The sequence below is a fragment of the Podarcis muralis genome, chromosome 1, assembly GCF_964188315.1.
Source record: "Podarcis muralis chromosome 1, rPodMur119.hap1.1, whole genome shotgun sequence".
Classification (NCBI taxonomy): Eukaryota; Metazoa; Chordata; class Lepidosauria; order Squamata; family Lacertidae; genus Podarcis; species Podarcis muralis.
Genome location: NC_135655.1, coordinates 83,946,105 through 83,959,175, shown reverse-complemented (window position 1 = coordinate 83,959,175; position 13,071 = coordinate 83,946,105). Strand labels below are relative to the sequence as shown.

At 51.0% G+C, this 13,071-nt stretch overlaps 1 protein-coding gene across 5 annotated transcripts in view; it reads right to left on the bottom strand.

The window, feature by feature from the left end:
• Positions 1-10,157, bottom strand: part of OBSL1 (obscurin like cytoskeletal adaptor 1) — a 64,506-nt gene extending 54,349 nt beyond the window's left edge. For 2 of the 5 annotated variants that reach the window (XM_028740916.2, XM_028740923.2), the window contains exons 1-2: positions 9,801-10,155; positions 6,992-8,060 (exon numbers count right to left, since the gene is read on the bottom strand). In XM_028740916.2, the coding sequence (XP_028596749.2) occupies positions 6,992-8,060; positions 9,801-9,845 (1,114 nt within the window). In that variant the 5' untranslated portion in view covers positions 9,846-10,155. Of the gene's footprint in view, positions 1-6,991; positions 8,061-9,800 lie in introns of all 5 variants that reach the window. The other 3 variants (XM_028740896.2, XM_028740933.2, XR_013394126.1) reach the window with 2 other exon arrangements.
• Positions 10,158-13,071: the final 2,914 nt, after the last annotated feature.

Genomic DNA, 13,071 nt, shown 5'->3' with positions numbered 1-13,071 from the left:
ACCAAAGAGCTGAGCACCACGTCACATTTTCTTGGTGTGACACCCACTGACCCCCCCCCCCCCCAATCCATCATGAGAAAGTGTCAGTAACTAGTTAAACTCTTTGGGGCTTTACCACATGGAATAATCAGTAAGATGAACAGAGGCGTTAATGAATACTGAATCTCAACATTTACAAATGCACAAGGCAGTTTTAACAAACATGATAGCAATCTCCCCGGCCTATGTTCTTTCTAGAATATTTTGTCATCAAACCTTGAAAGGGAATATGAATGTAAGGGTTTAAACATAATTGTTTTAACAAGCACTAGTGGTTATCTCCTGCCCACATTCTTTCTGGAATGTTTTGCCATCAAACTGAAAAAGGGACTAGATACAGTAAACATGAAAGGTTTAACTCAATTGTTTGTAAAGCTGCTGTGGGGCCCTGAGGAAAGGTATTGAGGAATATTCAGCTAGTACCTGCCATTCCTTTGCCTGCAGAATTGGGAAGCAGACCTGGAATGTAGAATTGGGAGGCAGAATTGGGGGGAGGGCAGCCAGGTTCTCCTACCAAGGGTTATTCTGAGAAGTGGCAGAGTGCTAAGTGGGTGGCATGTGGTATCTATCACACTGAACCTCTTTGCTGTCAGCTATCTGGGTCCCAGTGCAAAGGGACACCTGCCACCCACACAGCAGCCCAAGGGAATGCAACACAGAGATGGAAATGTGGGAAACAGCAAGGGCAAATTGCTCTGGGAAGAACAGGCAGGGGCTTTGATGGCACAGCTGAGCTCAGTGATTAATTTCAGGACAAAAAGACGCCAGGCTCAAGTCAGTCTGGAAATAATATCCTTTTGTCTGGAAGGCCTTCCCCTTAATCTCCAATGCATGGGGTTTCTATAAGGTTACTCAGTGATAAGATTAATATACTTTGCACCCAACTGGTAAGAAGTTTCATCTTTTCTCATAGTAGCACTGGATTTAGGGCGGTGTGGGTGGTTCCCTTGCACAGGGCGCCAAGCTGAGGAGGCGCAAAATAATAATAATAATAATATTGAGAATATCTACCGTATTTAAAAAGTAACTGTTGCAAAAGGGATTATTGTGAAAAGATGAATTATTTGGGAGGGGGTGCCAAAATTTGTCATTGCTCAGGGCACCATATTACCAAAGTCCACCCCTGCTCATAGCTCAGTGGAAAAGTATGTGCCTTGCATCCAGAAGGCCTCCGACTCAATCACCTGGAATCTCCATGGAGATACCCCTGTCCAGTGCTCTTTTTTTAATAAAAAAGGTGCCAGAACTCACCATGAACGCCTCTCTTGTTCTCTTATAATGGCAAAGGCCCCACCTGGGAGGTGTTGGAACTGAGTTCCGGCAAGTTCCAGCTGAAATAAAGCCCTGCCCCTGTTTGAAATCCTGGGAAACTGGTTCTAGTTAGGGCAGACTGTTCTGAACTAATGGCCTGTCTCTGTATAAGGCAGCATCCTATATTCTTATTCTTATTATTTATTAAATTTGTATATCGCCCTTCATCCAAAGATCTCAGAACTGAGAACAGATGTCAGGACTGAGGCCTAGCAAAGATTAAGCCCTGGATGAGAAGACATTAAGACAGATAACAACAAATAATCATTTAAAATGTGTGTCATGTTTTAAAGGGAATTCCCCCTAGAAATAATGTTCTGGTTGGTCCAGGTCAACACAAGCAGTGAGGTGGTAAAACTAATCCTGATTGAGCCACTTCAGTCGGGCAAACCCCCACCCCTCCCACACCCAAAGAAAGCTAGGATTTCAGGGGAAAGGCCAGGCTGTAACACTTTTCTATCATGTCCTATTTTCTATGAGCAAAGAGTGCTTTATATAGTTTTTTATAGTTTTACTGTATGGTTTTATTTCTGTAAACTGCTTTGATTTTTTTTTAATGATATAGCAGTATGCAATGTTAAATAATAATGATAAAATAAACATTTAATTAAATCTGAAGGGGTACAGTCAGGAAACAGTTGTACTGCCTCATCTACTATTTGCTTAATCTAGGCTTTAAACAATCTGTATTCTGTTTCCCTTCTGTTTACCAGCATGCTACAATAACTTATTCAACTTATTATTAATGGGCCACAGTTGGCCCACTCAGTTCCTCTGTACAACTAGCCATCTCTCTTTCTCTGCTTCTTCTGAGGGGATTTTTTCTTTCCATCCTTTATCCACTCAGGCTCCCGTCCTGACAGATGTTTCAACTATTTAAAAACAAAAAACAACAACACGAATGCAGGCACTTCAAACTCTCTGGGTAACATGTTCCATTGCGTGGCTATTCTTATGGACAGAAAAACCTTCCTGGTATTCAATCTCTCACCCCGACTCCCACCCTCCACCTTGTAAAGCCCATTTCTCATCTTGCCTGACCCTCAGTAGGTTCAGAGAACAGTTGGTTCATTTCTTATTAAGGACAGCCTTTGACGTATAACTGAAGCCTGTTATCATGCATCCACCTCCCAGATTCTGCTCTCCAGGCTAAACAAAAGTGCACAACTCAGCAAAGCCTTTATCATCATCTCCCTTGATCTCCTTGGAACCCTCTTCAAAATTAAGGACTTAAAGCCATCAAAGAATGGGCCCATCCATAAGTGCTGTCACACTTCGAAAAACTTTTTTTTAAAGCACCTCCCCTTTCTCCCCCTTGTCACACTTTGCCCTCATTTTAGCCAATATGACATGCATTAGTATGAATTGTCCCATACCAGTCCACAAAGGTCCAGGGGTGGCCAGCAGCTTCTACAAGGAATTCTTACTTCTGCTGCGGCAGCACCATGAACTGTGGGCAGCCCAAGGCCAAACACAGCCCAATTTCCAGGTCTGACAAAGAGCAGGCTGTTGTTGGCCCTGGCACTGGCAGACCTTTCCCCTCAACATCCTTTCAGAGGCAGAGGTCTAGTTCAACAGCAGGGCAAAACAGTAAAAACCACTTCAAACCGCAGGTGGAAGATCACATGACTAAATGCTCACAGCGAGGGATTAAACCCTGTGGAGGCCTCTAAGGCCTAGGCAGTCGAACAGGGGTGGGGGGGGGGCACAATTTGTGTCCTAATATGTTTTTGTAATTTCCTTTTAAAATCAAATCAATATTATTTTGATCCGTTGTCACGGGGCCCCTAAAAGGCATAGGCCCATAGGCCAGTGCCTACTTGGTAATCCGGCACCAAATGCTCATCCATTTTTATTTTTTAAATGGATTTAGGAGCAAGCTGGACATTAATTTTTCAGCTTGACATCTAGGGTTGCATGTGCAATAGAGGAGGACTCAGTCCTGCAATCCCCACCCATAATCCAGGAGTATTTCCACCTCATCTTCTGTTGTGTAACTAGGCCTCACTATCCTGCTAGCCAGCAAACAAAATCTCCTTCAGTTCTCTGAGCCACCAAGAGCCTCCTTCACTCAAAACACTGAGTAGAATCCATGGGTAAAAGAGGGGATTGTGCCCATTGCCTTCACACACACTCAACTTCTATGTGTTGATCAGTAATTCTGGAGAGAAATCCCATGGGCTTATAGCTTGTAGGCACATAACTCCGAAGATTTGTCAATGTGCAGATGTTCAAGTGAGCAGGCACAAAAGCTGCAGATATTATCCTACCCCCCTGCCCACCTACACACACCTCTTGATTACTTGAGTAATTTCTGCACACATTCATTGTATGTGTAAAAAGGGTTATAGTTCTTTTTGCAAGATGGAAGAATATCCTGCCAAGTTATGTTCTAGGACCGCTATCTCACATGCCATGTCTCCTCCTTCCGGATGGGAAATATTTCATGTTCATCCCTGCACTTGGCATCTGACCTGGTCTCTCTGGCTACTACCCAAACTACTCAGCACTTCATAGGCACTGTCAGTGGCGAGTGGCATACACTCCCCATTCCTGGCAAGGCTTCCAGGAATGTGCCAGAAGGGTCACCCAGACACCTCAGCATAAAAGCAGACAACAAGCAGGGAGCAGTACCCACCACCCTTTGAGTCTGCTACTGTCTCTCAGGCCCAAAAAGAGAAGGCCATAGGAGTTCCATATGAGACCGCTTTGGCTCCAGGCCCGTCCCCCCTCTGGCAAGTGAACTGCCAACTCTAGGCTTATACTTCTTTATTGCATCACTGTTCTTATTTTACATAATAAGCTGTCTGTACTCTCCCAGCCTGGAGCAATTGGCTGCTTGGTTCATCATTCCCATTAGGGCAAGGGTGGATCAGAGGTCATGCAGGCATAATGGGTTCCATAATCTAAGACCAGGCCCTCCAAGTGTCCCTGTTTTCCAGAGGCATTCCCAGATTTAAAGAAGCCGTCCCAATTTCTAATTTGATCCCAGAATGTCCCACTTTTCTTTAGCACGCCCCTATTTTCATCAAAGAAATGTAGGAGGGTATGGAGATATGCGTTCCCCATAGGCAGCCCTGTATAGGGAAGGTTTTTTTAAATGTTTTATGTTTTATTATGCTTTTATATATGTTGGAAGCTCCTCAGAGTGACAGGGGCAAACCAGTCAGATAGGCGGGGAATAATAATAATAATAATAATAATAATAATAATAATAATAATAGAATAGGACATCTCTATTTTCATCAGAGAAATGTTGAAGGGTGTGTAAGAGGAAGGGTTTACAGTGGTGCCTCGCAAGACGAAATTAATTCGTTCCGCAAGTTTTTTCTTCTTGCGAGTTTTTCGTCTTGCGAAGCACGGTTTCCCATAGGAATGCATTGAAAATCAATTAATGCGTTCCTAGGGAAACCGCCTTCAGACCAGGTCCGGGGACAGTCTGTCCCCCGACCTCTTCTGAAGGCTGGGGGGGGGGGGAACAAGGGCTTCTGAAGGCTGGGGGGGCTGGGGGGAACAAGGGCTTCGCTGCCGACCCCCAGCATTTTAAAATCTCACCGGGACACGGGGAGATTTTAAAATGCTGGGGGTCAGCAGCGAACGCTTCGCTGATCCCGGGACGGCAGGCAGATCTGCACCGCCATCCAGAGCGGGACGGGACTTAGCCCTGCTCGGGATGGCAGTCCCGGGACGGCAGACAGCTCTGCGCCGGCATCCAGAGCGGGGCGGGACTTAGCGCCCCGCTCGGGATGGCGGCACAGATCTGCCTGCAGTCCCGGGACGGCAGACAGCTCTGCGCTGGCATCCAGAGCGGGGCGGGACTTAGCGCCCCGCTCGGGATGGCGGCACAGATCTGCCTGCAGTCCCGGGACTGCAGGCAGCTTTGCGCGGCCATCTGTAGCGGGGCGGGCTTCGCCCCCGGCTCCCGATGGCCGTGCAGAGCTGCGCTGATCCCGAGATGGCAGACAGCTCTGCGCCGCCATCCCGAGCGGGGCGGGACTTAGCGCCCCGCTCGGGATGGTGGCGCAGATCTGCCTGCAGTCCTGGGACGGCAGACAGCTCTGCGCTGGCATCCAAAGCGGGGCGGGACTTAGCGCCCCGCTCGGGATGGTGGCGCAGATCTGCCTGCAGTCCCGGGACTGCAGGCAGCTTTGCGCGGCCATCTGTAGTGGGGCGGGCTTCGCCCCCGGCTCCCGATGGCCGCGCAGAGCTGCGCTGATCCCGGGATGGCAGACAGCTCTGCGCCGCCATCCCGAGCGGGGCGGGACTTAGCGCCCCGCTCGGGATGGTGGCGCAGATCTGCCTGCAGTCCTGGGACGGCAGACAGCTCTGCGCTGGCATCCAAAGCGGGGCGGGACTTAGCGCCCCGCTCGGGATGGTGGCGCAGATCTGCCTGCAGTCCCGGGACTGCAGGCAGCTTTGCGCGGCCATCTGTAGTGGGGCGGGCTTCGCCCCCGGCTCCCGATGGCCGCGCAGAGCTGCGCTGATCCCGGGATGGCAGACAGCTCTGCGCCGCCATCCCGAGCGGGGCGGGACTTAGCGCCCCGCTTGGGATGGTGGCGCAGATCTGCCTGCCGTCCCGGGACTGCAGGCAGCTTTGCGCGGCCATCTGGAGCGGGGTGGGCTTCGCCCCGGCTCCCGATGGCCGCGCAGAGCTGCGCTGATCCCGGGATGGCAGACAGCTCTGCGCTGCCATCCCGAGCGGGGAGGGACTTAGCGCCCCGCTCGGGATGGTGGCGCAGATCTGCCTGCAGTCCCGGGACGGCAGACAGCTCTGCGCTGGCATCCAGAGTGGGGCGGGACTTAGCGCCCCGCTCGGGATGGTGGCGCAGATCTGCCTGCAGTCCCGGGACTGCAGGCAGCTTTGCGCGGCCATCTGTAGCGGGGCGGGCTTCGCCCCCGGCTCTCGATGGCCGCGCAGAGCTGCGCTGATCCCGGCACGGCAGACAGCTCTGCGCCGCCATCCCGAGCGGGGCGGGACTTCTCTGCTGTCCCGGGGAGATTTTAAAATGCTGGGGGTCGGCAGCGAACGCTTCGCTCCCGCCCGCCAGCATTTTAAGATCGCCCGGGGCAGCGGAGAAGTCTCCGCTGTCCCGGGAAGGCAGGCGGGGGGGAGCAAAGACTTTTGCCCCCCGCCGGCCTTCAGAAGAGGTCCAGGACGTCTTCTGAAGGCCGGCTGTGGGCGAAAGTCTTTGCTCCCGACCGCCAGCAATTTAAAACAGGTCCCCGGAGATTTCCCTATGGGCTTTCGTCTTGCGAAGCAAGCCCATAGGGAAATTCGTCTTGCGAAGCGCCTCCGAAACAGAAAACCCTTTCGTCTTGCGGGTTTTCCGTCTTGCGAGGCATTCGTCTTGCGGGGTACCACTGTACTTTTAACTCAAAACTCAGAATTTATGCTGTAATATCCACCACTCCACCCTGTCTCTGCTTTTCTACACCTTCAAGGGGTTGTCCTACCTCTAATACTTTAATCCTGTTGAAAACAGGCTCCCCTGTTTTCAACTAGATCAACTCCTTCTTCTGTCCCTTAGAGGCGCCCATAATTGTTCAGGCTTTGCCCTCCCACATGCCAAGCGCCCTTCTCGTTCTGACTCCTGGATTCAGACACCCACCCCTCTGTCCCCCCTCCCCACAGTGTACGCACCTTTGACATGGAGGCTCACAGCGCTGAGTGTCTGGCCAGCAGTGTTGCAGGCTGTACATACATAGAGGCCACAATCCCGAGCTGTGCAGTATAGCACCTTGAGGATAAAGTAGCCTTCCCTGTCCTCATAGAGCAAGTGTCTCCTTCCAGGGGACAGGACCACCCCATCCTTCTGCCAGACGATCTCTGGCTTGGGCTTCCCGGTTACATAGCAGCGAAACTTGGCATGCTTCCCTTCATTGACGGTAAAGGCCTTTGGCGTGGGCGGGCTAGGAAGCACTTCTCCATTTTGCCTGGATTCTGACGACACCTTTTGCCCAGGATGATGCCACCTCCACTTTTCATCTTGTGCCTCCAGCTGCTTCTTGAAATGGCTGTTTTGTGGTGTGAACGTGTCACTGTGGGGAACACATGCTACAGAATCCACCAGGAGCACAGCTGCAGCCATGGTTTCTCCAAAACTGTTCTGTGCCCGGCATACATAAACACCGGCATCTGGGAGACGGGTGTTATAGATGTGCAGAGAGTGCCAGTCACCAGTCTCTCTGCCCACTTTGTAATGGCTGCTCTCAAAGATGTCTGACAGTTTCCACCCATCCTTTTCCCACTCAAGCTCCCCCGAGACCCTGCAGGCAAAGGTCACATCCTCTCCCCTGGTCACGCGTGCAGAGACCGGCCTATTCAGGAAGACCGGAGGTTGAATGTCGAGTTCTCCTTTGGGTTTCAGCTCTGCTGCCTCCACTTTGAGAGTAGCAGCCGCATAGGTTTCACCCACACTGTTCTTAGCTTTGCACACATAGCGCCCGCTGTCCGCTGGACCAGCCTGATACACCAGCAGGCTGTACGCATCCCCATCAGCCTCCACCAACATCCGCCCTGATGGCAGGTCCAGCACAGAGCCATCCTTCTCCCAGGCGACGCTGGGACGTGGCTCACCAGCTACCTGCCATTTCAGGACCGCATTGGTGCCACTCGGCACTGTAAAAGTACGGGGGTAGGTGAGAAATCGGGGGGCTCCCCCAAAGGCATCCATGGTTGGCACACTCGGGATACAGCTGAGGCCAGGGACCTACAGAGATCAAGAAAGAACCATTGCTGGAGAAGCTGGGGTGAAGGACGGGGAGGGAGACCTTCCCTGCGATTCAGTTCACTCAACCCAATGGTGATGTTTAAGTGGATCAGAACTCAGTTTGGCAAGCAGGCGATCACTTATCCTACCCATATTTTTATCACACTGCTATCCAACCTTTCTTCAGCAGCCAGTGAAGCTATCACATGGCAGATGGAGGCCAGAGCCATTCAACCCACCCATGCTGCTCTCACCACCACTGGCTTCCTTTGGTTGTGCCTCCAGGCCAATCCCACCAGATAATCCCATTTTGTACCAACCTGCTTCAGTGATGCTGGCCCTTTTGTGCCCTGTGCTAGGCCTGTATGGTTTAGGTTAGCCTGTAGGGAATTAATGAGCAGAAGGTTTCTGCTGTAAGTAGGACAGGGTACTGGACTACCTTCTGGCCCCTATGATCCTGTGGGCAGGTCCTCTGGACAAAATAAGATATCAACAAATGCTCTTTGGGCAGGCGGAGTCCATCAAATTCTCCCCTTGCCCTAATCTCAGCAGCTGCTCCATGCTGGCAGCAGGCCAAGGTCAGGGGCAGACACATGGTCTCGGTGTGCAATTCTACGCCTCCTGAAGAGGTGACCCTTTTTCCTTTCTGTAGTTGCACCCACCATGAAGTGCTGTCCCATCAGACTTTTATTTTGCTCTGTCTTTGGACATCTCAAGATAGTTCACACATACCATATAATGTATATGTGTCAATCAGAGGGGAATGAATGGAGAGAGAGGGCTACATTGCGCCTTCATTTTGTGGGTATTCATAGAAATCTGGGAAGAAGCATCATGTATACATGCAACTATATTCTGCCCCCCCCCTTCATGACCCCAAGACACACAAGTCATGGGAGGGAAGACCCAGGATTCCCCACTCTGGGCCAGGATGGCTATGAGACAGTTCCAAGGCCACCAGTCCATGAAGATGGGGATGATAATGTTAAATGAGACTGATTATTCCTTCATCCAACTTATCTCTAGTGTTTTTGCAATCCACCAACTTTAAAGTAGATCAGTATTATCATCCACACAGTGTGGGAGGGTAGGGGGTGGAACTGAGGCTAAGAGGATAGTGGATTCTCAAGGACCACTCAGAAAGAGCATAGAGATTTGAACTGGGCACCTCACAGCTTGCTTTCTGTGCCCAAACACCACGCCAGCCCCCAGAGGGCCCGCAATATGCATTCCTGCCCTATCCTGTTCTGTGTAATGCTTCACTGATAACAGGCTGACACCCCATGGAGCGGGAGGGAGGGAGAACATTCCAGAGAGCCTTCTCTTTTCCTCCAGCTCTCACTCAAAAGGCTCCGGTTTTCTGTGTGAACATCCTCCTCGCACAGAAGGAGCTGGGGGATGAGAAGAGAATGTCTGTGTGCTGTATACTTGAGTCAGGGGCAGGGACAGGATGGAGAGAAAGGGTTTGCTTCAAAGCAAGGCTCTGGGTTATTATCATCACCTTGTGCAGCATACACACACACCACCACCTCCTGGCTTCAGGTTAGCCAGGCTCTTGGTGCTGTGGTTTCTGCTGGTATCCCAAAGCCAGCCCCAATACTTTCTCATCTGATTCATCCCTCAGTGACTAGGATCTTGGAGGAGCCATCACCACTCACAGCTGCTCCAGAGTACCACTGCCGCCGCCATAACTTTGCCTCCCTCCAGCTCCTTCCCCTTTACCCCCACCATGACACTTACCTCGTAAGGGGCTGTGAGGGGACCGGCCTGCCTTCCTCCCGGCATTCACTAACCTCAAGCCACCTTGTGCATCCACTTTACGACTGCCCCACTCTGTCAATCGATCAGCTCCTCCTCCTCCAGTCAGACGATTTCCACTTGCCCATCCATCCATCTATCCTCATGCCAGCTGCTCTCCTTCGTTCTTCTCTCTCTTTCTGTACCGCGGCGCCCCAGACTGGGCATCCCTGCTGCCGGTCTGCCAATCCTGCACCACTTCCCCACACACCTACCCTCTGCCCCTCACATACTGTGGGTCCCTGGCCTCCTCCTCTGCTGCCCTGCTCACCAGGCGTCTGAGAGCAGGGACTCGACGTTACAAATGCCTGCAGCTGCTGTCCCCAAAAATACCCTCTGATGACATGGCTGGGCTGATAAGCGGGGGCTGGGGCTTGGCTAAGTATAGAGCCCAGCAGGGAGGAGCACAAAGGCATCCCTCAGCCCTGGAGCTGCCTCAGGCAGAACCCACCTCAGGGGACGGGGAGAAAAGGGTCACCATGGCCTCAAAGCAGGGTAAACCACCCCTCAGGATAACCCCTTCCCCCACAGGCTGCCTGAAATTCTGGTTCTTGTCACACTGCAAGAGTGACTGGCTTAAAACACTGGGAAGGAGGTCTGGCATCAGCACCTGGTACTCCAGGGCAGCTGCTGAGACCCCAGAGCCCTTATAGGGCCTGCCATCAACACCTGTCCTCCACATGAGGCAACTGGGTCTGCCAGCCTCCATCTTAATTTCCCAATGCACCAAGGTGACACTATGTTGGGCATTCCAGGGCATTGTGGGAAATGGAAATTTAGAGGGCTGTAAGCCTGAAGGAGCCTATCGGCAAAAAGCGGGTGGGGGCACAAGAGGGCACTTTGACTGGGGACCCCTTTAACCTCAAGCCGTCTCTGCTGCTGGATACTACTTTGGAAGTAAAATCAGAAACCAGGCTACAGCGCTGGAAAGTATTTTATCACTGAAGACTGGAATGGGGAGGTGACAAAGGATATGGCAACATTAGCCAAAAGAGAAGCAGAAGGTCACAGGAAAACTCAATATTCTCTCACTGCCACCATTTCAGCAAGTACTGAGCTGTTAAGTTGTTTTTCTCCCCATAAACTGCATTCTTCATTTGCTTTCCATGTTACAAATATTATCAACAAACAATACTGGTGCCATTTAAACGCACGCATCATTTTCAGGATAATTTGCAACTTTCCCCATTTCCCAAGAGATTGGCTTCCTTCTTTCCCAGGAGGGAACAACTGGCAGCCTGCTCTCAGCTGAGAGGTTAAAAAAGAAAAGAATGGAATCCAGGGTGGGGACCTGAGAAGGAAGGAGCCATAGATCCTGCAATGAGGAACACATAGCGGTGGTGGAGAGGTCAGTTTACAACAGCCTCTGCCAACCTGGTGCCCTTCAGATGTGCTGGCTAGGGCTGATGGGAGTTGTAGTCCAGAACATCTGGAAGACGTCAGGTTCGTAAAAGCTGGCTTATGCATTTGACAGAATTAAAGGGGGAACTCCCCCCCCCCCCCCCGAACTGTGCTATGAAAGGCTCAAGTTCGGGGCTTACATGTCGTAATGCAATTCAAAAAATAAACAAATCCCCATACTTACAAAACAAAACAACACCTGTCAGCATACTGCTAAGCTGTAACAGAGATGGGGGTGAATTCATTAGCTTGCTCAGAATGCCTTGGGATGTGGCAGACCCTCCTTCCTTAGAGGTTTTAAAGCAGAGACTGGGAAAACAACTCTCAGGGATGAGGCAGTGGCTTTCCTGGATTGGCTGAGGGTTGGACTAGATTATCGCTGAGGTCCCAGCTACATGATTCTAATACCTACCTGTACTTAGAAGTGAGACACTATTTATTCTGCTTCATGTAAACTGTTCCAGCTGATGCTGTTTTGTTGAGCACCGGGAAGTTAGGCCTGTACAGGGCAGCAAGGGTCTTCCCTGGATTTCTGAAGAAGGTGGGAGGGTTTTATGATACAAATCCAGGATGACCCCTGGGCTGTTTGAACATGAATACGGCCAAGGGATTGAGCTACTTATTCTATAACACAGCAGGACACCCACACACCCATTTCAGTTGCCACCCTCTTTCATAAAGCCAGGCAGGCATACATCACTGGAAACAAAGTCAGATGAGATGACATTGGCAGCAGTTTCACCCCACCCCAGAAAATGTCCAGGCCAGGTTTGCTTCCTTATCCTTTGGGTCCAGGAATCATCCCCACCAAATCCCTACTGCCAGTGGGAACCGGATCGCACCACAGTTTGAGAGTGTGTTGAAATTTAACCTCAGCCAACAGATGCCGGCGCAGCAAGATGTTCTGAATTCTTTGATACGTGCTTGAAAAATTACATTCTTTGTAGTCTCTCCCTCAATCCATGAGCTATTTGTCTGCGTTTGGATTCCGGTCACCACTTCACACATCCTGTGCCCCCAACCCTGGGATGTAGGGAAGGGGTTGTGTTTAGCACTATGAGCAGAAATCTGTGGTGTTGGTTCCCGATTCACTCGGCTGACCAGCTCTAGCTGGGACAGGGCCATAGCTCAGCAGTAGAGCACATGCTTGGCATGCTGAAGGTCCCATGTTCAATCTCTGGCATCTCCAGTGAAAGGGATGCCTCTTCACCAAGCTGAAAGGGAGTTTGAGAGCTCCTGCCAGGCAGAGCAGATGGCACCAAGCGAGATAGACCAAGAGTCTGATTCATTGCAAAGGCAGCTTTGTATGGTTCACTGGGCTAAGAATTTTTCCCGGTCAGAAGGGGCAGGGGCAGCCATGGATTTAGTTTCTTTAGGATTAAAAGCCTTGTAACCAGGCAGGCTGGGATCTGGCAAGCCCATCTCCGAAATGCAATCCAGGACCAAGGAGCAGGGAGCAGTGGATGGAGCATCCTTCCAGGTGGGGACATTGTTCAATCACCCCACAGTACTCACAGCTAAGCAAAACGCAATTAGTTACCCCTTCTCACCACCCACACGGTCTGTAATAAAAGGGTGCGACTTTTTAAAAACATTTTTAATGCACGTTTAAAGGTTGTTTTAATCCACTCCAATAATTCTAACACATCCTTTTGGAGACCTCGATCCACTTCAGCACCTGTGAATACCGAACCAATGGGTTGCAAGGTGCAATGCGGTTGTGCTCTTTTGTGTGTGATATCCATGCAAGCTGCCTAGTGAGGCCTTTAGGAATGCAGGATCCTGGGTTGCACGCAGTGGCGTAGCGTGGGGG